Source organism: Chelonoidis abingdonii, chromosome 7, assembly GCF_003597395.2.
Source record: "Chelonoidis abingdonii isolate Lonesome George chromosome 7, CheloAbing_2.0, whole genome shotgun sequence".
In the NCBI taxonomy this organism is placed as follows: domain Eukaryota; kingdom Metazoa; phylum Chordata; order Testudines; family Testudinidae; genus Chelonoidis; species Chelonoidis abingdonii.
This window is the reverse complement of record NC_133775.1, coordinates 34346687-34370132: the sequence shown is the minus strand read 5'-3', so window position 1 is coordinate 34370132 and position 23446 is coordinate 34346687. Positions and strand designations below refer to the sequence as shown.

General features: G+C 39.7%; 1 protein-coding gene across 3 annotated transcripts in view; it reads left to right on the top strand.

The window, feature by feature from the left end:
* Positions 1-23446, top strand: part of GLMN (glomulin, FKBP associated protein) — a 43758-nt gene that overhangs the window by 11929 nt on the left and 8383 nt on the right. For all 3 annotated transcript variants that reach the window (XM_032772997.2, XM_032772998.2, XM_032772996.2), the window contains exons 4-16: positions 1212-1331; positions 2279-2387; positions 4045-4291; positions 4860-4962; positions 7985-8172; positions 8707-8760; positions 9787-9817; positions 10499-10588; positions 12559-12600; positions 12713-12786; positions 13130-13214; positions 15589-15698; positions 20123-20186. In XM_032772997.2, coding sequence (XP_032628888.1) covers positions 1212-1331; positions 2279-2387; positions 4045-4291; positions 4860-4962; positions 7985-8172; positions 8707-8760; positions 9787-9817; positions 10499-10588; positions 12559-12600; positions 12713-12786; positions 13130-13214; positions 15589-15698; positions 20123-20186 — 1317 coding nt within the window. The remainder of the gene's footprint in view (positions 1-1211; positions 1332-2278; positions 2388-4044; positions 4292-4859; positions 4963-7984; positions 8173-8706; positions 8761-9786; positions 9818-10498; positions 10589-12558; positions 12601-12712; positions 12787-13129; positions 13215-15588; positions 15699-20122; positions 20187-23446) is intronic.

Sequence of the window (23446 nt, the reverse complement as noted above, 5' to 3'; positions counted from 1 at the left end):
GGTCACGGCAATAAAGAAAAATTCCTGGCCCCGTGACCTGTTACTTGTACTATATACCCCTGACTAAATCCTTGATGTTCTGGTGAGCTCTGCGGGCACAGCTGCTGCTCCGGAGGGGGGCCTCTGGGGCATCTTCTGGTGCGGGGTGGGGGAGGCTCTGGGGTGCTTGCTCGTGGTGGGGCTCTGGGGTGCTCACTGGTCCTGGGGGGGAGTGGGCTCCGGGACACCCACTACAGCTGCTAGCAGGGGACAGCCCTGCTGCCGTCGCTGCTGGCAAGGGGCCGCCCAGGACCACCACAGTTGCTGCTGGTGGGGGGCAGCGCAGAACTGCAGCCACTTTGGAGGTACAGCCCAGGACCACCACTGTGTGGGGTGGGGGTGCAGCTGGTCCTGGGACCGACCAGCAGCCCTGGGGTCAGTCACACCTGCCGTCTGCAGAAGTCATGGAGGTCCCAGAAAGTCTCAGAATCCGTGACTTCTGTGACAAACTCACAACCTTACTTATGAAATTGTCACGTGGGACTGTATCATAAGCTGAACTAAAATCAAGATATGTCACATCTACGCCTTTCCCCCATGCATTATTCCAGTAACTCTGTCAGAGAAGGAAATTAGGTTGATTTGGCATGATTTGTTCTTAACCCATCCATGTTAGCTATTACTTTATTGACCTATAGGTGCTTACAAATTAATTGTTTAATAATTTGTTCTAGGATTTTACCAAGTTTAATTAAGCAGACTGGTCTATAATTCCATGGGTCCTCTTTGTTCCCTTTTTTAAAGATAAATACCATGTTTGCCCTTCCCTAGTTGTCTGAGACCTCACCCATCCTTCATGAGTTCTTGAAGATAATTGCTAATTGCAGAGATTGCTTCAGCTAGTTCCTTAAGTACCCTAGGATCAATTTCATCAGGCCCATACATTCAACATATCTAAAAATTGTTTAACCTGTTCTTTCCCTATTCTGACTTGCGTTCCTTTCCCCTTATTAATATTAATTGTATTAAGCATCTGGTCACAATTAACTTTTTTAGTGAAAACTGAAGTAAACTAGGCATTAAACGCCTCAGCCTTCTTGATGTCATCCATCATTCATCTGTTTGTCATCCATAATCCATTGATTCTTTTTTATGTATATATGTATTCATATAGGGTTGTATTTTAAATCCGCTAAATTTTGGCCTGTTTTCTCTGTAAATCTGATTTACAGGTTATTGTCAAGAGTATGGGTTGGAATCTTGTTTGTCCTCTTGTTAGATGTATTTTGAGTTATAAGCAGGAAGATGAGAAGAGAGAACATTGTCTGAAAATACTAGATCAGTTGGTGCAGGTATGTTGTCGAACCATGTAGTCTTAATAAAGGTGAATCTCATATAATTATTATACAATTACAGTACTTTAAGTCTCTTATTGTTACAGTGTTTGTTCTGTAAACCTTAACTTGAATCAAAACATTTCCTTTCAGTGAATGATGGATTTTCCATTCTGGACTGGATGTTGTTTAATGATATTAAAGTCCTAGTATTTGTTGTCTCTTGGTGAACCTTTGACAGCAATATAAATGTGGAAGAGCGTAGGCAGACAAGTGATCTATAAGACTGAGTGAAAATGTGTCATTTTGTATTTAATTCAAGCAGTAGCGTACATGCTGAACTTTTTCTTTTACCTCTGCCAGTTAAAGTGGTCTCATATCAAAGTAGAATAAAATGTTATTGGACCATAGCAATCTAAATATCCTTACATGTAGCTTCATTCTAAATGCATGTTTTAAAGCAGAAGTTTTCAAACTGTGAGGCGTGCCCCCTTAGAGGGGTGCAAAGGAATGTTCAGGGGGGCTTGAGCCAGCCCCATGCCAGGAGGTTTGGAGAGGGAGCTCTACCTCCATCCCCTGACTCCCCTCAGCAGGCCACCCAGTCAGTGTTGACACCTTCATGCTCAGCACTGGCTTCATCCCCAGAGACGGAGGCACACTCATTCCCACACCCTGAAACCCCAAGGAGGGAGGAGCAGGTATTGGGGAGGGGGGGGCATGTCCAAAAATTGTAACGCAAAGGGGGAAACACAGCTAAAAAATGTTGAAAACTGCTATTTTAAAGAAAGCATGAGCTTTTTGTGGTTTTTAGGTTTTTGTAACAATAGTGTCCTGGATGTTTTGCATCTTCTGTCATTGCCATGCAAAAACTGTTACAGGTTGGAAGTATGTTTATTATTGTAAAGGTACTTAATGTATTACTTTAGAGATAAACAACAGGACAATGGCTTGATCCTTTCTTGCAGCTATGTAATCCAAAGGAACTTTTATTGGGTTTACTTGAGCAGATTGAGCAGACCTCTGGGGAACAGATATCCCATACTATTCTGCTCTTGCTTCAGCCTCTGCAGACAGGTAATGAACACTTTCCTAGCTGATATACACTTAAACAAATTCTTTCCTACTCCAGTTTAGTGCATTAGTTTACCTGCTGTTGAAAAAGATTTGGAACATTTCTCAGCTGATAGTTTTATTACGTTGTATTTAAACTAGTGCTGTAGAACACCTAGCATTCTTGGGGAGCACATGAAGTATAATTTCAGTACTTATTGAGACCTATTTTAAGAATGCCTGAGGACACAACAAATGGTTCAAAAGCAGAATATTTCGAATTGGCATCTGCTGAAACGCAATACTCAACTATTACTGGAACTAAAAATCTTTATACTTTCTGTGTGTTGCCATCCTCCTCCTCCTGAAACAGTCATCTGTATCTCTGATTTTTTATTCACTTGCCCTTTATAGGTATTGAAAGTTAACCAATTCCTGCATATCAGTGAAAATCACAAACTGCATATTTGCCTAAATAAATACCCGTGAACTTGAAGGCCAGAATGTAACACCTCTCACCACTGGAAACGCTAGCTGTGAATGCAGTTTTTCTAGTGTTGTAAAGCATTACATTTTAGCCTGCAGAAGTTAAAATATATCTGATCTGAAAATGACATCAATCTGATAACAGTTTTTATTCATTAGTTCGCTTTTCATTTCAGTTCTGATATATTATTAGTGGCTGCTCTCTTGAGACCCACTAGAGTTTAAAATCAATGTTTCTTTCAAACGAATGTCCCCTGTGATGCAGCATATACCAACAGAAGGAGTTTTTGTGCTGGTATGGGAATACTGCCTCCCTGAATGGTGTTAACTCTTCTGGAGATTTTGTCAGCATAGCTTTATCGCTTAGCATGTGTTTGTTTTTTTTCACACCCCTGACCAATATAGTTATACTGGTATACGTTTTTAAGTGTAGACCAAGCCTAACTTTAGTGGTTCGCAATATACAGGCCGCTAAAATTATGTTGGAATGTAAGGGGAATGTTTTGGTAATTAGAACGATGTCTTCTGTTAAAAGTCTGTGGACTGTGGACCAGTGTCACCAAGTGCAGCTGAAATGAGGGAGGAGTCTGTAAAAGAGCTAGTTGTGGACATTGATTTTGGGGCCAGTGCTACACTGGCTCTGGCACAGATTAGAACAATCCTCGTGTAGTGCAAAGGAACTAGATTTCAGCAGACATTTGGTACAGTCTCCTGTTCTGCCAAACACTTTGGTAGTACAGATGTTTTCAGGGCTAGAAAGGGTTTGCCTCTTTGGGCCAGTGGTAGAAAAGAAAAATTTTCAATATTTACCTCCACTTTACAGAGGCAGGATTTGTTGTATATTAAAATGCATGGGATGCTGGTGTGATATTTCTTTGGAATACTCAACCCTATGGTGCTGGTAGTTACAACATCCCAAAACTAACAGGTACAGAATCCTGTGTTTATGCACTTGTTCATAGTATTTCAGGTTTGGTTGTTGCTTTTTTTTTAAACCAAAGGCTGTTCAGTACAGTCACCTAACTCAGTACAGATCTTATTCTTTGCTTTTTCTTAAATACTGAATCTACTATGGCAGGAAAAAGCTTTTGTATTATAAATCAGAAGAAATTAAAATGTTCCACCTCTCTAACATCGCTTGTGGGGGAAAATATTAGATAACTAGATGTTTAACAACACTTTCTTTTTATTTCAGTTCTATTGAAACTTCATAGCAAGAAGTCATACTCAGTGGGTTTATCTTTGTCTACCATTTTAAACCAACTTTCTCTTCTGCCTGTACCTTACACAAAAGAACAAATACAAGAAGATAAACTTGGCCTCTGCCGGTGTTGCAATGCAATAGTGGATTTTGCTAAACCTTTTGTCGATGAAGTTGTTAAAAATATGGAAGCCTCAACAGAAAATGATGACGAAGAGCTCAAAGAAGAATTGCTAAAATTGTGGGTATCTTATTTCTGCTTAATGCTTGTGTAATGAATGTAACGAATGAATGAGCAATGAAAATAATGTAAATAAAACGAGCAATCAAAATTTCATGCACCAGCAGTGAATACACTGTTGATATTTTTATAGTTTATCAAATAAACTGTTTAACTAATGTGTTTTAAAAAAAACAAATCCTTCCATATTTGTGAACTATAAGAGGAAGGGCAACTCTCATTCCCCTCCTGACTGGCAGGTGGTTGAAGAGTACTTGTATAGGAGGTAGGAAGCCGAGTAAATGGCCCCTACTTCCTTGCATTTACACCAGAATGAGGAACATCCCTCTTTGGGGGCATCAGGATCCAAGCAGTGTCCCCATCCATAAGAGTATAGGGATGAAAAACAGAAAGCGGAGTCAGTCCCTGAGTTTGGAGACTCTCCTTGGATCCATTATGAGCAGCAGCAGGGGTAAGGGGCATGACAGTTTCAGACCCCCTGGAGACAATGTCATTATATTCCGTATTGGTGGTTTTGGTAGCATTTTTGTTAAAACATTCTAATTATAGTTATCTTCTTTTCTTTCAGTTGTTTGAAAAGCTTGAAATACCCCTTATTAATAGCACAGCTTGATCAGCTGCATGAAGACATTGAAGAAGATCCCTTAAGGCATTTTGCAGCTGAAATTCTAGTAAGTGCAGTTAAAATGAATCATAGTGACTTGCAAAATCAGTCATTATAATTCAGTATTCACTATAATCAGAGAAATCAGTTGGCTTCTTGATTTGGTTAGTAAGATGCTTTTTGGGATTCTGTAAGATAGTGCTGATGAAGGTAAAGTCTTGGAACAATATCAGATCCTTAGGGTAAGCAAAACTTGGCTTTGAAAGTAAAAAAATCTCTGAATGTGTCGGTCCCAAGGGTGGGGGTCGGATACCCCCAGTCAAGCCACGCCAGGTGTATAAGTATAACCGGTTTTATTGCCAAAGTATAATAAGCCTTCCAACCTTCACACATTACTAAATACCTGCTTTCCAGCAAGCAAGCAAGCAAGCATCAATGCTTACACCCCTTCTGCTATGGACAGTCCTGGACCGTCCTACCTTGTTCTTGAGGGTTTGTAGCAGGCGCTGCTCCAGTGTGGGAAATTCCTGAGAACCCAAAAGGCCAGGGTCCACAGGTGAGACTGTTCGTCTAAAGCAATTCTCTTAGCTGCTTTTAATCACCACCTCCTTCCGGGGCAGAGGGGGCGGCATATTCATCCACAAGCAGCCTCTGGCAGGAAACACTGCTGTATTCTATTCCCACATTTCACAATCTCAGGCCTTCCTTATCTCTTCACTTGTTTATCCAGCCAAATGGCTGCAAGCCAGCTCAGCGGGTCAAAGCCAGTTCGCTACTAGCTCCCCTCAAACCATTCTGTAACATCAGCCCAAGGTAACTTGCGGTCAGCCCCAACAGAATGTTATGCAATAAATGTTTGGACCAAATTCAGCCCCATGGTACATCTCTTTGGGCTGCTGCTCTCTGAATTATCAGCAGCATCTGCTCTTCTGCAGCTGGCCCCATTCCCATAGATGTACAAGTCTATCAGGGCTTCTAAAAAGAGATAATGAGGTGAGGTCCGTACACGTCCAAAACTAATACAGTTCTGTGTTTGGCTTTTTAAAAGAACCGAGTTTGTCCCTCTACCTATTGTAGCCCTTTCCTTTTTATAATAATTGATGTCATTGGGTAGGGCTGCACTTTCAAAAATTGAAGTGTATCATATTTTGGATAAAGTGAAGAATATTTTCTATTCAGGACCTCTGCTTAAGCACAAACTTAATGTTAAACATGTGCTTCAGTCCCAGTGACTTCAGTTGTTTTTAAACGCAAGCATAAGTGATGTCTTGAACTAGGGCCTATGACCTAGAGTCCTGCAGTGGGCCCAAGATCCCATGGGTTCTGCAGGACCCTCTGCCATAATAGCGGGAGCAGATGAGTGGGTATTGCAGGGTGTGACAAGAGTGGGATTAAAAATAGTCTCGCACAGGGCTCTACTATGAACTGAAATTTCAGGAGGCTAATCTACAGGGTAAATAATTGCACTACCAGTTTATTAGGCGACACAACCAGTGTCCCCAACCTTGATTAGGAGAGATTGCCCTTTGTGTAGGTCCTAGATAACTGAGTCTTAATGGACTATTTGCTGTTAGCTGTGCAAATGTATTCAATTGTCCGTGAAATTTTAGCTAAAAAACTATTCAGTTATTGTACGCTTGTGCCCTATCTCAATAATAGCTGTGCAAAAAGCAGTCAGGTTTTGGGTGTTAGACATCAGTTCTTTTAGCAACAGCTTCTGGTATAGGAAGAGCTTGTAACATTGCCTCACGTCTTGACCCCCGCTTCATGTGTTGAACCTTTGCTTCATTTATTGCAAAATGTGTATGAATGAGGCAGGGGATTTTAGGAGAAGAAAGGACAGTCTTATGGTTAAGACAGTTCAATACTGTCTTGGAGAATTGGATTCTGTCACTGCTTCTGCTCAAAGATTTCCCGTGATACTGGGGACCCAACTCTCCACCTTTGTACAGGTAGTGTGTTCCTCATGTGGTAGCATGTTCCTCATTTCAGGGTACCCAGCTTGAGACCATGAGGTCTGATTTGCAGAACTGCTGAACACTCACAGCAGCAGTTGAACTCAATGGGAGCTGTGCTTTGAACGTATGATATACTATATAATGACAATAATATGAAAAATCATGTCTTAGATGTCTCAAAGTGAGCACCCAAAATAGTGGATATTTTTGACCTTACTTTCCATGTCTCAGTACCAATCTGTAAAACGGGGGTTAATGCTCACTCACGTCAAAGAGATGTTGTGAAAATTTTGGGAAGTACTCAGATATTGTGGCAATAAGCCCAATAAAAAAAGCCTAGAAGGAAATTAATAACTGTGTCTTCAGAGCAGGGTTTGAATACTGTGTAGCAAATAAGGTCTGGGATTGAACTTTGAACAATGAAGAGAAAATAAAATACTGCATAGCTGGTCATTATGTGAGCATCATCCATTGTGTGCACTAAATGAGGCAAAGGTTTGTGGAAAAAAGAGAGTGTGATCATGTAATTAAATACTATATCATAGTGTATACTGGGATAGGCAACCTATGGCACGGGTGCCGAAGGCGGCACGCAAGCTGATTTTCAGTGGCACTCACGCTGCCTGGGTCCTGAACACTGGTCCAGGAGGGCTCTGCATTTTAATTTAATTTTAACATTTTAAAAACTTTATTTACTTTCCATACAACAATAGTTTAGTTATATATTATAGACTTCTAGAAAGAGACTTTCTAAAAACATTAAAACTATTACTGGCACACGAAACCTTAAATTAGAGTGAATAAATGAAGACTCAGCACACTACTTCTGAAAGGTTGCCGACCCCTGGTGTATACAGATATGGTGGCCAAATCAAGATTGCACAGGCAATATTAATTCAGGCATTTCCTAACCTTTGAGTGTTTGACTTTGCCATCTTAATAATTTCTTTTAATGTAGTTTTGGTGTACATATAATTTCAAAAAATATTTTCAGGAATGATTGTACATATGCTAGGTAGAGATTTTACTATATACCATTTAAATTGTGAATCTTAATTTAAAGCCTAATCTGTATTTCCTTTTATAAAGCAGCTATATGTAGTTGACTTTTTTTTTCTTTTTAATAAACAGGGCATTTTATTGGATATAAGAGAATTATTACCAACATTGTTTTCACACCGTGGAAGCAAAAATCAGAACTGGGATCATCCGGATTTTTTGGATATAGATAAAAAGCATTCTGCAGATTCTTTGGCATGTCTGTCATATCTGGTGTTTGTTCAGTATTTTGGTATTGATTGTTTTCCAATGGTCTTTAGGTAAGAACTATTTTCCATCCATTTATTATCAGTGGCTGATTTGCTGAGGTTCTCTAAAGGCATTTTCAGGAGCAGAAGAAACCTTTTTAATATTAATCACTAATTATTTTGTAAGCCTTTATGTTGCATTAGCATTCATTTCAGGGCAACTGTCATGTAATAGATGGTATGTGTGCAGAGGTGTTTTCTCTTTTAGGCCCCAAGTCTGTAGATACTTATGTGTGTGCTTAATTTTAGACACAACTTGTCTCACAGAAGGAGCCAGGGGACTATTTATATGTTTAAAATGAAGCATGTAAGTGTTTGCAGGATTGGGACCTAGTGTGGTGATAAACAAGTGTAGGAGTGTTGCGGGGGGGGAGACAATCTATTTAGCACACATCTATTTCAGAGGTATCCATTTAGCCTAAAATTACTCTTAATTTTATGAAATAGTTACTATTCCTATATATCGTTCCACAGAGCTTATTTTTATATAACATGTAGGCTGTGTGGTCTATGCAATTGTATTTATAAATAACTTTTCTGTTTTAGTCCATCATATCTTCTACAGTGCAACATGACACACATTGAGGTCCTATTAAAAAGGTAAGATCTTACAAAATTTGGAGTTTCAAATACTGAATTTGTTTCTTGTTTGTCTGTCTTAATTGTTCCACAGCTGCTTTCTTCATTGTTCCATGGTAATAATTTATGAAATCAAACTTTGAATTCACAATTCAAATTGTGGGGAAAACTCTTTTGAAGCTGAGTGTTAATGTGGCATGACTTGGCACAAGATGATACCCCTTCCCTCCAAAGAGTTGTAAAAAGTTGTCCTAAACACAATACTTTTATGTGATATGCTCTTAAATTTTTGAATATGTTTTACAGTATTCATTTCACAACCGTGTTTTATTTATTTATTTATGGAAACCGAAACTAAGAACATTTTAAACATTACAATTTTCTGAATTTGAATATTTAGTAGTACTTCTGTAACTAAATTACACAGTTGAGAATGAAGTGAGGTTGCCATGGAAATATTTGACTGTATCCTATGACAGTATGCTGTCTTCATCTGTATCATGGCCCTCAATAAATAGAACACCAGACCTACTCAAGTGTTGTAGTCATTTGCCCCGTTATTGTCTGCAGTCTACAAAGATTAAATCCAAGTACCACTCTACAAGCATGAGTGTTTCATAGGTTATCACCACTCCACTGTTCCTTGCTACAACTTGGCCTAAATTGTTCAGCCTCTGTAAATTAGGATTCAGTCTCTTCCACTCATGTTTGGAAAAAGTTTGCAGAGTTCTGCAGTTGACAAAGTACCATTTTCTGCCTTTTAATACCACGGCATCTGAGGGTCTTGAGATCTTGCCTTTGAATGCTCATAAATATAGAATGGAAATATCAGCTCTTGATCTCAAAAGGAGTCAAATCTACAAACTCTTCTGCTCAATATAGTTAAATAATTCAGTTGAAGGAATGATGACAGGAAGCAGAATAGGAACTGTTGGTAGCTGAGCTCATTTTTAGATAGATCCTGTACTACTAAGTTAATTCTTAAACATCAGCAAAACGTTTTTGAATTCATACTTTGAATCTGATAATTTTCTTAATTTCTTATAGGACAGAAGAATCTGTGTTAACTAAAGGACTTGTAAGTTTCCTTTTTTTTTTTTAAATCAAATATTGAATATTCTTCATAATCTATGTTATGGTACAATCTTAATTTCTCTTATCTGTAAAAGATGAGGGTAATATTGCATACTACTATTTTAGAGTTATTGAGGCTTAATCAGATAAGCCCCAGTCATAGCCTCATAGACTTCAAGGTCAGAAGGGACCATTATGATCATCTCATCTGACCTCCTGCACAATGCAGGCTACAGAATCTTACCCACCCACTCCTGTAACAAACCCCTAACCTATGTCTGAATTATTAAAGTCCTCAAATCATGGTTTAAAGACCTCAACATGCAGAGAATCCTCCAGCAAGTGACCCGTGCCCCATGCTGCAGAGGAAGGTGAAAAACCTCCAGGGTCCCTGCCAATCTGACATGGAGGAAAATTCCTTCCCGACCCCAAATATGGTAATCAGTTAAACCCTGAGCATGTGGGCAAGACTCACCAGCCAGCACCCAAGAAAGAATTCTCTGTAGTAACTCAGTCCTGAAAGCATGTTACATATTTGTTTAACTTTATGCATATGAGTAAATTTTAAATACATGCATAAATGTTTGCAGGATTGTGGCCTTAGTTTGTGAAGTCGTTTGAGGACTTGGATTAAAGTACTGTGCAAAGTTACATTGCCTTTAAAATTATTTTTTATTGCTTATAGGACCTGCTTGAAAACTGTTTACTGAGAATAGGTGATAATAGCCTTCACCATCAGTATTTGGAATTCAGAGGCTTCATTACAGCACCTCAGGTACTAGGATGCAATGTAAACAAGTATTTTTACTTAAAGTGCCATGTCATGTCTAGCTGTTCCCTAGATCAGTGCTTCTCAAAGCTGGTCCGCCGTTTGTTCGGGGAAAGCCCCTGCTTGTTTACCTGCCGTGTCCACAGGGTCGGTCGATTGCGGCTCCCACTGTCCGCGGGCTATGGAAAGGGTGACCAGCACATCCCTCGGCCCATGCCACTTCCGACAGCCCCCAATGGCCTGGAGTGACGAACCATGGCCAGTGGGAGCCGCGATCGGCTGAACCTGTGGACATGGCAGGTAAACAAACCGGCCCGGACTGCCAGGGGCTTTCCCTGAACAAGCGATGGACCGCCTTTGAGAAGCCCTGCCCTAGGTGATTTGAGAGAGAAGAACTTAGAGAATAAAAGGATTGCCTCACTCAGAAACTTAATTGTTTTTGAAACCATACAGTGTCATGCTATTAGGAATTGTTAACTGGAACAGGGAGTCTGCAATGGTTACCCACCTGGGAAGCAAACTTTATCACCCCCTTTTTTTCACCACCGAACAGCATCCCCATATCCCATCACCATCCAGTGGCACTAGTGGTGGGCAGGATGAGCCCCAGAGATTGGATTCAGGTGCAACATGTGACTCTTGTGTCCCTCTCTCTTTCCCCTCCCCTACACACATTATGCAGCATGAGGAAGTAGGCTGGAGAAGAGGAAGGGAAAAGAAGAGTTAAGCAACAACTTTCATCCACGAAAGTGGGGGAAAAGGGGGCATATGAAACTGCCTCATCTGTTCTCCCCCCTTCACACTCCCAACAAAAGGGGTCTCCTCTGGTCCTAGCTTAGTCAAAGTCTCATCCCAGCTAGAAGGGTGAACATTGTTAATGCAAATGTGCAGTGCCATTTTTATATATAAAATTTTGGTGATGAATTCAGATTTCTGCATTTTAATTTGCTAGAAGTTTGTGAAGTATTGGAAGCAAGACAGGTACCCTTGTGTCTGGAATTGTTTGATGCCTTACTATATAGTGAAGCTTTTTAAACATTTAACTTGAAGTTTTTTTAAATTTAAAAAATAATTTTATGCCAGAGGAGTGCAAGAAGGCCATTCCTCCAGTTTGCTACCCTCTAAATATATGTGTATTCCCTTCAGTGTTAAACCAGAGACCCATAGTTCAATATATCCACTCAATTTCAAATATGTCATTCTTAAATTAAAATGATCCATGGCTAGTTTAAATACAATATTACCGTTTCTTAAGTCTTCTCCCTTGTGAAACAATCTCAATTGTCACTTTTCTCATAAATAAGAACCTAAGTCCCATTGGTTGCATTTTTACCTACATCATATTCTACAAATACATGTTAAAATATAACTAAAATTACACCATATTTAGTCTAACCAAAGTGAGAGCACACAATATTAGAGGTTATATTTGTGTTGATAGAAATCAACAATATTTTATTGTCCTCCTTCACATTTTGTTGCACACTGGACTGAGAATTTCAGCATAAGGTCTATTTATACATGCGTGCTTTTTCCACCTACCACAGCAGTTAATTCAATGATATTTAAATTATTCCTAGTTTCAGTGTTGTTTCTTTGCAAATGCGTCACCTTATACTTTTTAAATTTCATACTCCGCTTCTAAGCCTAATCTATCAAAAATATTTTCAGATAGTTCATCTATCAAGTCTTGACCACTTGCTCTATTTTAGTGTCCATGGTAAATTTAGTGATCTTTATATAGCTTTGTATAAATCAATACTATATATCAGTCCATTCCCATTATAAAGCTCTGTCTGATTCTACTCCTTACCAACATTGACTAAGAATGTGGACACAAGAACAAATGGATATAAACTGGCCATCAACAAGTTTAGGCTTGTAATTAGACGAAGGTTTCTAACCATCAGGAGTGAAGTTCTGGAACAGTCTTCCAAGGGAGCAACCAAACTTTATGTACTTTTTTCCAACTGCAGGGTTTGGTGAAAGTGATGACCCTTTGTCCTATAGAGCATTTGGTACGTAATTTCATCATTTCAGGGGTAACATTTGTAACTAAACTAACTAAAGTGCTAAATTTGTTTTATTTTAATTAAATGCAAATGTCTTCACAGAATCTTTTTCTTTTAGCGAAAGAAGAGTTTAAAGATATTGCAGTTGTATATAGACAAATTTGATGCAGAGGGAAAATACATTTTGTTCAGGTATGCATCCTACCTAAAATGCAGAAAAACAGGTCTTAGATGCAATTTAAATTGCCTAGTAACTCAGTCAGAAATCATGGTAACTGCATAGGACCTCACACAGGAGTTACCATGTTAATTTCATGATGATGGCAATTGATTTTAGTTTTCATGTTACTAAAAAACAAGACATTGAAGCCAGCCCTTTTGTGAACTCCCAAGATTAGGGGTGAAATTCTGGGCCCCTTGAAGTCAGTGGCAAAACTCTCATTTATTTTTATAAGGCCAGAATTTCATCTAGATTTTTTAGTGAAATGTAATGCAATATCTAGGAGATACTGTCTTTCTCTATTTTACTTTAAAGGTGTTTATTGAAGACAAGCAACCACGCTGGCGTGGAAGGCTATGTTATTCAAAATATCAAAAATCAGATTGATTTATCATTAAAGGTGAGAATATTGTAAGTTCCTACTTTAAAAAGCGCTTTCAGTACCATTTTTAAAGAATTCATATAGTTTAGGCCCAACATTATTTATATATTACATGTGAAAATACTGTGTTAAAAGGAGATTTGAGTGCTTGACCTTGCATATTTAAAGTTAAGAAATGCAAGAATTAAAGTTGCCTATGCAACCTTAATTTGTCCTCCTTAGGGTTATGAATTATGATACAGTCTATAATTACACAGCTACATACTATTTTATTTATAGGGGTGAAATCTGACTTTCTCTGTAGCGGCTGCTCCAAAACAGGAGTGCACTAGGGTTTTTCAAAGAAGAGATTTTTTTTTTTTTTTAAACGTGAGCAAAACATATTTTTCCCTAGCTGCCTTCTTGAAATCTGCTGAACTGCTTCAGTTGAAATTAAAAAAAGAAATAGCTTGAGGTAGATACCCAGCCTGGAACCATTTTAGCCCAAATAGCTAAAGTTTGGCAAAGTTATATAACTATTTGAAAACAAGGTCTGATAATGGGAGGTTTTGGGCAATCTTAGCAGGTGGTGCTACCACTGCAATGATAGTTATGCACACCCAGCTTTCTAAAGATCACTCTTCTGGCCCTGATTTAGAAAAACACTTCTGTACGTGCTTACATCCCATTGACATTGTTATCCTGACTCAGGATGCCTTCCTGAATTGAGGCTTCATTGGTAGATATTCTTCTAATTTTACTTGTGTGTGGTGTTAATGTCCACCAGAATAATTAACCACTTCTCTCTGTCCTACACACATGCTGTGACAGGACACTTCATTACAGCGTCACAGCAGTAGCAAGATAATATATGATTGAGATGACTGTTTCATTCCAAGCTATTTTCAATGAATTCTCCTAAAATTACCTTTTTGTGTAGCAGTTTCTCATGCATAGTCTCAAAGGTATGTTATTTTCCTTACTCATATTGGGATATCATCACATAGTTCTTTATCCAAAGGACAGAGAAAAGATGTTCTTTTGGTTGAGGTACTGGACTGGGCTCAGGAGATCTGGGTTCAGTTCCTGACTCTGTCACAGACTTCTTGTGGTATCTTGTGCAAGTTGCTTAGGCCAAAGTTTTCCCATGAAGGTGCCTAAACTAAAACTGCCCTGATTTTTCAAAGGTGCGGACAACATGCTGTTTCCATTTACTTCAGTGGGATTTGTTGGTGCTTGACATTTCTGAGATAGGCCACTATTAGCTTTGTGTCTAAATATAGGTTTAGGAACCTACCTTTGTTTTACTCTCTATGCCTCTGTTTCCCATCTGTAAAATGGTGATAATACTTTTGAACCTCACCCAGGTGTTGGGAGAAAATGATCATTAATGTTGTGAAGTACTTGGATTCGGCATATAAGCCATATAAATACTGAAAGAACCCTCCCATCAACTATTCCCACCCTTGCATTACTCACCTACCTTAAGAGGGGCATGAGGAATTCTAGAAGGTCTGGTGGCCTCTGTTGGGGCCCCAGTACCTGTAATTACTACTGTTATGCTTCTGGTGCATAACATTTAAATTAAGTGTGGTTTGACTATGCATAGCCAAACTCACTGGCACACTTCCCCCCCCCCCCTTTTTTTCTTTAAAAAAAATCCAAATAAGGGTATTAAATTCACCTTAATTCAATATTATGAGTTAAAGTCACTGCTCAAAAAAAAATATTCAAAGCCATAATTCCCACACCCACCTGTAAGGCTGCCACATTACACACAGTAAAATTTGTATTAAATATAAGAAGATAAAATGCTTTGTGCAAGGGGGTCTAGTTACTTTCATAGGAATCATAACTTTGAATTTCCTGGTTTATGTATTTAAAATCTCTGTTGTAACATTAAATTAAAAGCAAAAAGACATTAATGCAAAGAGTTTCTGGGTCTGGCCTAGTGCAGTCGCAGTTATGTAAGAGATATGGATTTGATTCCTGGTCCCAGTCCCCCACCTAATTTGTTAGGAGCTATAAGTTCTGCAATGGCGGCATACTTGAACCAGGTGCTGGAGAGAGTGCCTGACATTGCTCAACAGTGACTGAGCCAGTTGATTTAAAGATCATATTAACAGACTCAAAGAATGGTGCGGTTAGGTGGGGCTGGAAAGAGAGTCTGATGGTTCAGATAAGAACAGAATGGATAGCTTGGAGTGGGTGAGCTGGGGAGAGAAGATCAGACATTTCTGCTCTCTAAGAAGATTAGTATATTTTGATAATTTTATGGTAATCTGTATACATCTTTTTCCATAAATTGATTTCCTCATTTTCAGACACTGCCCAGTGGTCATATTGTTTTATGCTAGATGATGATGCCAAGTGTGAATTTAAACTTTTTCTCTTTTTCTCTGTTGCTTTTCAGAAAGCAAATGACAGTAAGTGGTTTACAGGACCCCAGCTGGTTTCACTTCTAAATTTAGTGCTCTTGCTTCCTGAAGGGGCTGAAACAGATCTTCTCCAAAACTCAGATAGGTGAGATGTAATCAGAACTAGAGTAAATCTAAATTTGTGTGTGTGTAATTTTGAAGATTGCCCATATTTTTTTTTAATGACAAAGTATGCAGCAGTCACTTGCTTTGTTGCACTTAATCTAAGAGGAGAGTATCAGTTTGTCTCAGAATTTTAGAACCAGAAATGGAAATTATTAGTTAAATAAACTAGTTCGTCCCTGTGATAGGGTGCGCCCTGCTTGGGGTGCCCTCCTATGGCAGGCCATGGCATGACATGCACGTCTGCCTCAATTTCACCTTGGAATCCCCCATGCAAAGGAATATTTTCTCTTTTAGTGACAAATTCCAACCCTTTTGTTGATATAAAAAGTCACAGACACCTTGATAGTAAAACATTTCTTCTCAAAATCCCAAAGTAAAACAAGGTTACAATGCAGCAGCACTTCAATCCCCTTTAAAGGTCACCCTTCCCTAGTCACCTGAGGCCACGTCTAGACTACGCGCCATATCAGCGCGTTAAAATCGATTGCTCGGAGATCGATATATCGCGTCTAATCTAGACGGGATATATCGATCCCTGAGCACGTTTATATCGATTCCAGAACTCCACAACCCCAACGGAGTTCCGGAATCGACATGGCGAGCCGCGGACATCGATCCCGCGCGGTGAGGACAGGTGAGTAAATCGATTTTAGATATTCGACTTCAGCTACATTATTCACATAGCTGAAATTGCGTATCTAAAATCGATTTTACCCCATAGTGTAGACCAGCCCTGAGAGTCATTAACTACTCTGCCTCAGTTCTTTAACCCCTGTTCCAGGTCCCCACTCTACAGGCCATCTACCTGTGAATGAAAAGCTTGGCCAGTGTAAGTTCATTACTTCATTTGCCACTTCTTCATAGGAAAGTAGACATGCACCAGCCTTTGTAATATAAGCTGATTCCCCAAGCACCAAAACACACTCTTTTAGATCAAATATAAAACAGATTGGGACTCTCAAGTCTTTTCCAGTATCCCCCAAATCAGGTCTTCTGCAAGAGGACTCCCTGAAGTGCTTTACTCTACCAGACCTCCTGCCTTGTGAATCCTACCCCTGTTCAGACGAACCTCCCTCGAGGAACAATCTTTTGTTCTTGGGCTCCGCCAGAAGCCCTCCACTTGACTCTTCTGCCAAGGTCTCCCTGCAGTGTTACACACCTCAGACCTCCTGGCCTGTGAGTCCCACCCCTGTCCTGCTCAAGGAACCGTCCCTCCCTTGTTTCTGATCCCAGCTTTCACTGACCATGCTGGTCTTTCCCATCTTCCTAAGGGCCACTGCACAAGCCTTCTTGCAACTTAGCAGGGTTCCCCAGTTCTAGCCAGTCCTGAACAGTTTCCTTGAGAACTCATCACCAGCAGCTCATGGTTACTGCTCTCCTTGAGCTCTTTCCCTCGAACAACTCTCTGCTGCTTCTGTCTTTTTTCTGTGCTTAGGCAGCTCTCACTGCCCCTTCTGACTCTTTCAGTTTCCCCTCAGGCAGCTCTTTTTTGACTCTTCCTTCAGGGACCTCCCCCATAGGGCCTGGGCACCCTCTTTTAAGCCTAATTGGAGTCAGCTGACTAGTCACAGGTGTACTGGCCTCTTCTTTCTTTAAAGGGCCAGTGTCCTCCTATGGCACTTCCCTTTCAGTGGAGTGCAGCATTGCTGTAGAAAATATCATGACTGTATTAAGTTGAAACGAACAGTAAGAGGTTACTTACTAGTAACTGTTGTTCTTCAAGTGTCAGCTCTGTGCCAGCCATTTTGTGAGATGTGGTGCTCTGGCATCAAGCTGCAGAACTACCTTGAATGATGCTCCTTCAACACAAGAGAGTTCATGTGAGGGTGATGTCATTGCCTACTGTATATAAGGAAGTGCATCATCCCACAGCAATCTCAATTTCTTCTCCCTAACCCCAGACATTATATAGAAATCTGAGGCAGAGAGGAAGTTGGGCAGGTAGTATGAGTGCACAGAGATAGTTCTTGAAGAACAAAAGTAACCTCTTTTTCTTCGAGAGAGTCTCAGTGTTTTCCCATTTGTGATAAACTAATAAGGAGTGCTCCAGCAGATAGAGGGTGACGTGGAGTTCTTAGCTAAATATGGACTGGAGCACAGCTTTCCCAACTGGCTATCAGAGCATGATGTTCAGTTGAAGGAGTGGGTCTAGCACAGGAACTCCAAGTTGCTGCTTTGCTTATCTCTACCAGAGGAATCTGCCTAAGGCATGCTACTGATGCTGTGGTGGCTTTTGCAGAATAGGTCTTTAAACCAGGGGGTTTCCTAGGTGGGATGTAACAACTGTATGTGAGTATCTGTTCCGTAGTGGGTTCTCCCTGGCATCTCTTTCTTTATATTGCAGATAATTTAATGGGTTTTCTAAAGAGTTTGGTCTTTTCCAGGTAAAAACTGAGTGCCCATTTTACATCTAGGTGGGCTTCCCAAGGGTAGGAATGAGGTCTGGGGAAGAACATGGGGAGAGAAATACATTGAGAAAGGTGGAAATCTGAGACCACCTTAAGCATGAAGCTGGTATGGGGCTTCATGGTGACTTTTTGTCCTTGTGGACCAGTCCTTGTGGACTGTTCAAAGCTCACTCACCCTCCTAGCAGATGTAATTGCTATTAGGCTGTTTTAATCACTAAGTGTGTGAGAGGGACTTGCCTACGAAGCTCATAATGAGGACCTGTCAGCTTTGTTCAGTCAAGATTTAGGTCCCATAAAGGCAGGGGCTCCCTAATTGGGAGAATTTATTTACTATGCCCTTAAGAAATCTGGAGACCTTAATATGGAAGATAAGATTCTCCTTAATGTAATTGTGGTTGGCAGATTTTGCTGCCATGTGGACCTTTAGGGAGGCTAAGCCTGTCTTGAGACTTAAAGTTTATAAAGTACTCTAGGATTGCATGGGCCCAGGCTCAGGATGGAGTCACTTATCTACTAGTGTCCCAGATAGAAAACAGTTTCCAGTTTTGTTTATAGCAGGGTGGAGCCCTTCGTGGATTGTAAGAGAATGGTGTAAACCCTCATATTAGTCAGCAGATTATCCTCTAGGCTGCAAGTGGAATGTCTCTGGGTTGGAATGCAGAATCCTTCCTTACTGTTGTGATAGGAGGTTTGGAAGCCAAGGCAGCAAGTACAGTGGTTCTCTGACCAGCTGCAGAAGATGTGGCTGCCAGTGACGATGAGGTCACATTGAGGCTATTAATAAGATGTTGGCTTTGTCCAATCTGATCTTTATAACACTTGGTATCAGGCGAATTGGACGGAGACATATAGTAGGAACACATCTAAGAGGACTTTTGTCTTTGCGTGTACTTGGCATTTGGTGTTTTGTTTGACACACAGTGGTCTATTCTGGTTGTCTCCATCTGTGAAATACTTGGGCTTGGCCCCACTGTGTTTAAGCAGCACTTGTGTTGATCTGGAAATCTTTTGCTGATCAAGTCTGCCTTTATGTTGTTCTTCCCGGGAAGGTGAAGAGCTACAGAAGTTCTCCAAAAGGGACTTGTATGGGTCCTCTGAAGGAGTCTCATTCCATTTCTCAGCTAGAGGCAGGTCTTTGCAGTGCTGGTATCATTGCTGGCAAGGAAGGCTTGTGTTGTCACCAGATGAGGAGTAGATGCCTATGAGGGTATCAGTGCTGAGGGAGGGCACCCATGTTGGAACGGATACTGGTACTGAGGTCTGGGCCAGTGCTGGTTTCTCAGCCTCCTGCAGAGCTTTCATGGAGTCCTGTACATAGGGCCACATGGACTGCTGAAGAAGACCCTCTATGAGATCCTTTCATAATTTCTGGGTCTGAGGTGAGGGAAGCTGACGGAGTTTCAAGATTTAAGCAGGGCATCTTCCAGTTTCATCTTTGAAGGGGTCAAAGGTACCCCAAGGTGATTCTGGATTGTGACTAGAGAAATCGGTATAGGTAATCAGGCAGTAGAACAGCATGCAGAATGATTGCCAGTAGCCTCAACAGCAGATCCCCTTTCAGGCCTTGAAGGTGTTACTGGAATCTGAACTTGAGGGGAGTCAAGGGAGCCAGTACTGAGATGTTCAATTACAGAGGAATTTGGAGAAAAACTGTTTCCTCAAGAGTGTTCAAGCCTCTTAGGGGAGTAGGAAGGAGGAGAAGGATAGTGCTTCCTTTTTCTTTTGCTTATGCCCTTCTTGTGGGGAGGTTTCATTGGGCCATCTCATGGAGAGCTTTGAATATCAACACAGAGCCTTTGAATTAGATTCTAGTCAATGGGAAGCCAATGCAGAGAGATGCACTAGGTTGACCTGTATTACTAAAGAGATGGGCTGCTGTGTTTTATACCATTTGGTGTTTTTTCAGGATGTGTGGTTCTTAAACAAATTAAATTACTGTCAATATTAATGTAAATCTGCACTCTAAGTGATGAATTGTACATTTCTAATTTATAGGATTATGGCCTCACTAAATCTATTGAGATATTTAGTCATTAAGGATAACGAATACAACAATCAAGTAAGTGATGATTGATTTAAAAAGCTATCTTTTTCAGTTTAAAAATAATAGCTGTGCAAGTTCATGACAAAGTTAGCTGCTGCTGCAAAAAAAAATTGTCTTTATTTAATATCCAGTGAGAATGTTTTTGTTAACGGTGTTCAGAGAATTTTGAAGTTTATACTGGTGAAAATTAAATGCTTTCTCACTAACTATTTTTTTCAGCAAGTTTATTCTAGTAGTGTTTTACCGCCACCAGAAATCCAGGTCAGCACCTGTAGTTCCAGATGGTATCACCATAGAATAAAGTCTACATCTAGTATTCCAAAAAGAGTAAATATACTTTTACTTGTATATGGATACCTAGGAAGGGCTAACTTCCACCAAGCATTATAAAGCTTTTTAGATGGGATCTCTCTACAAACCTTTGAAGTTTTAGAATTAATTCATTATTCAAGGAAACCTCTTTATCATTTAGCTTTAAGTGGCATACTATGCAGGAAGAGAATTTATTTTAGTGTCAGGGTGTCTCCCTAAGCATTTTGACAACTCTGCATTGAGTAGCTTTTGTTTTTAAACATGTAAAAAAAAAAAATCCTGTATTTCCAGCCCCTTCTGAAACTGCATTTTTGGTAAATGTCAATAACTCCACTGGGTATTCAAGCCAAATCAGTGCTTCCCAGTAAGGTCTGCATTATTGAAGTAACATAAGGATTGATATACCTGTCCGAAATTAGCAAAAATCAGAACATCTTAAACAATAGATATAAATTAAAAAAACCAAACACTTGTAGTGAAAGAATTATTTATTCTCCTCGACTTTCCGAATCCCCCAACTAAAACAATATGAAATAGCTTCCTGGTACTTTCTGAGTTCACCGAGACCCTGCAGCAATGTTAATATATTTTGCATAATATACCATGCTGTGAAATTCCAACTCCTCATGTCAAGATGAAGATTTTCAAACAAAGCAGATGATATTTTGGCAAAAAGGGGTTGGGATGGAAATAGGACTAGATGATAGTGCTTGTAATTGCTCCTGGCAAATGTGTTTTATTGAACTACTTTCTTAGGATAAATTCTATTCTCTCTGAGAGGGAAAAAACAGTACATTCTTTCCTCCTAAGGGCAACACGCTTAAGATTGTACGCCATTCTGATTTTGCAGATAGCTCTGCTGCTCTGGCTGTGGGCAGGGATTCCACATCAGTTTTTCTAACAGCTATAGTCTGTGTTTAATCCATGCCTTTGCTATTATATTGACATCTCTTTTTTGCATACCCTGTACCTTCTTCTGGCTGGCTACTTCATTGTTTTACCAGATATAGCCTACAATGTTTCATGCATGAAGGTCATTTACTAAACTACCTTACACTGCAATTTCAGACAGAACGCTATGTCTTAAATATGTATAAGCAGGGAATCAGTTTTTCCCCATTTCTTTCATGCTTTAATATTTGAATACTAATAATCCATAAATTGTTATATAAACAAGTGAAACCCTCTAGCTTATTGTACTGTCCTAACTGAAATGGGAAAAAAATAAACAGCATAAATGGTAAAGTATTTTTTAACCATTTCAGTATTAATAACATAGGGTGTAGGTTGGAATTGTCAAACAATTTTTTTGTATATGTTCTCTTTAAGCTCTAACAGCTCCTAGCCAATAGCCTGAAAGGCAGAAATACACCTCTCTATATGCTGGATTCTGGCTGTTTATAATTTTATACAAGTGGTAGAAGTTTTTACTCAACTTCGTTTTAAAGCAAGATTTTACAATGTTAGAAATGGGATGAACTGTTAAACTTTATCAGCAGGCCCATGACTTATTTTTCCTTCTCACATGTGAATCAGTCACCAATATTTGTTATTGGCTGTGCTATTTCAGAGCAATCCGGACCATGCTTATCATTCAACTGCTGTAGCCGCTTTTCAGTGTAATGTTTTATGACTGATTGATTTGTTTTTGTATGCAATCACTCCCATCTAGATGGACAAATGTTCTTAGATAGCCAAGGAAGCAATTTATATTTAAATTTCACAACTGAACATCAAGTTGCATTTCTGAGCAGCTGAACTATGATTTCTTTAAGTTCCATAGCCTGCACAGCTTAGCTACAGTATTGAAGACTGAAGAGCCATTGGAATTTTACATGTTTAATTTTCTTACTGCACTCCAGTACTGAAAAGGCCACTTATCCCCATAACAAAGGCAAATCCTACTGATTCTTTTCCCCAGGTCATTAGACACCAACATTCCTGCAATTCATACAGTTCAACAGCTTTTATCATCAACCAGGTCTCATAGTAAAGGCTTTACTTTAAAAACTATGCCTAATATAATTACACCTTCCCTTCAAACTAGTTTTCCTTGTTTCCCAGTCCTCTTTATATAAGAATCTAAAGTTGGGGAAAGTTCATTGGTCATCTTGCAGATTCTAAATTAGTTCCATTGAAGGGGCATGACTGTAATGCTGCCTGTAGTGATTCAAGAATATTATTGCCAGCCTCAGGTAGTCTGTAAGGAACCAAGGCACAAACCCCAAATTAGTTTTGAGTTCTATGCTTAGATTTCATCTACAAATTACCAAGTGTAAACTACTCAGGCACAATAATAGCCTTAATGTGGAATCAGAGATATTGCCTTCTGTACTCTGATCTGTCTCGCCACCCAGGTGAGCCTACTTTTGTGATAGATGGCCCCTTACATCAAGAATCACAGAAATATTCAGGTTACTTCAAAGGACCAGTTACTTACCCGACATCAGTTGCAGCTTAGATCTCACACCAAAGACAACACTTGTAGCTAAACTATATGAAGATTTATAAAATAGGAAGAAGAAACCAGAGAGTTATTTACAAGGCTAAAACAGGTAAATATATACACAAATGAGTTACGATCTTAAGTTTCAAAAGGTAATACAAGCTTCTGTAATCAGCAGATTTTGTATGTACTTTAGGGCTAACCCAGGCTAAGCAGATCTTTTGCTTTTACCTAGAAACACTTTGCCCCCCCAATTCAAGCAGCATAGAGATAATCAGCTTCTTCCTGTTAGGAATTTTTATCCCACTTAACTGATGGGAGGAATCCACTAGCATGAATCATCTTCACAGCAGACTGGTGAGGGGGAGAGCAGAACAACAAACATCTTATGTCCTCTTTAACATGCCACAATAGTTTATCTGGTGTTGATTGACCTTACCTGTTGGGAAGGACATAATGCCTTCTCTTGATGATTAGCTCTTCACACTAATTAACGTCTCTCTCCTATCTGGTGATT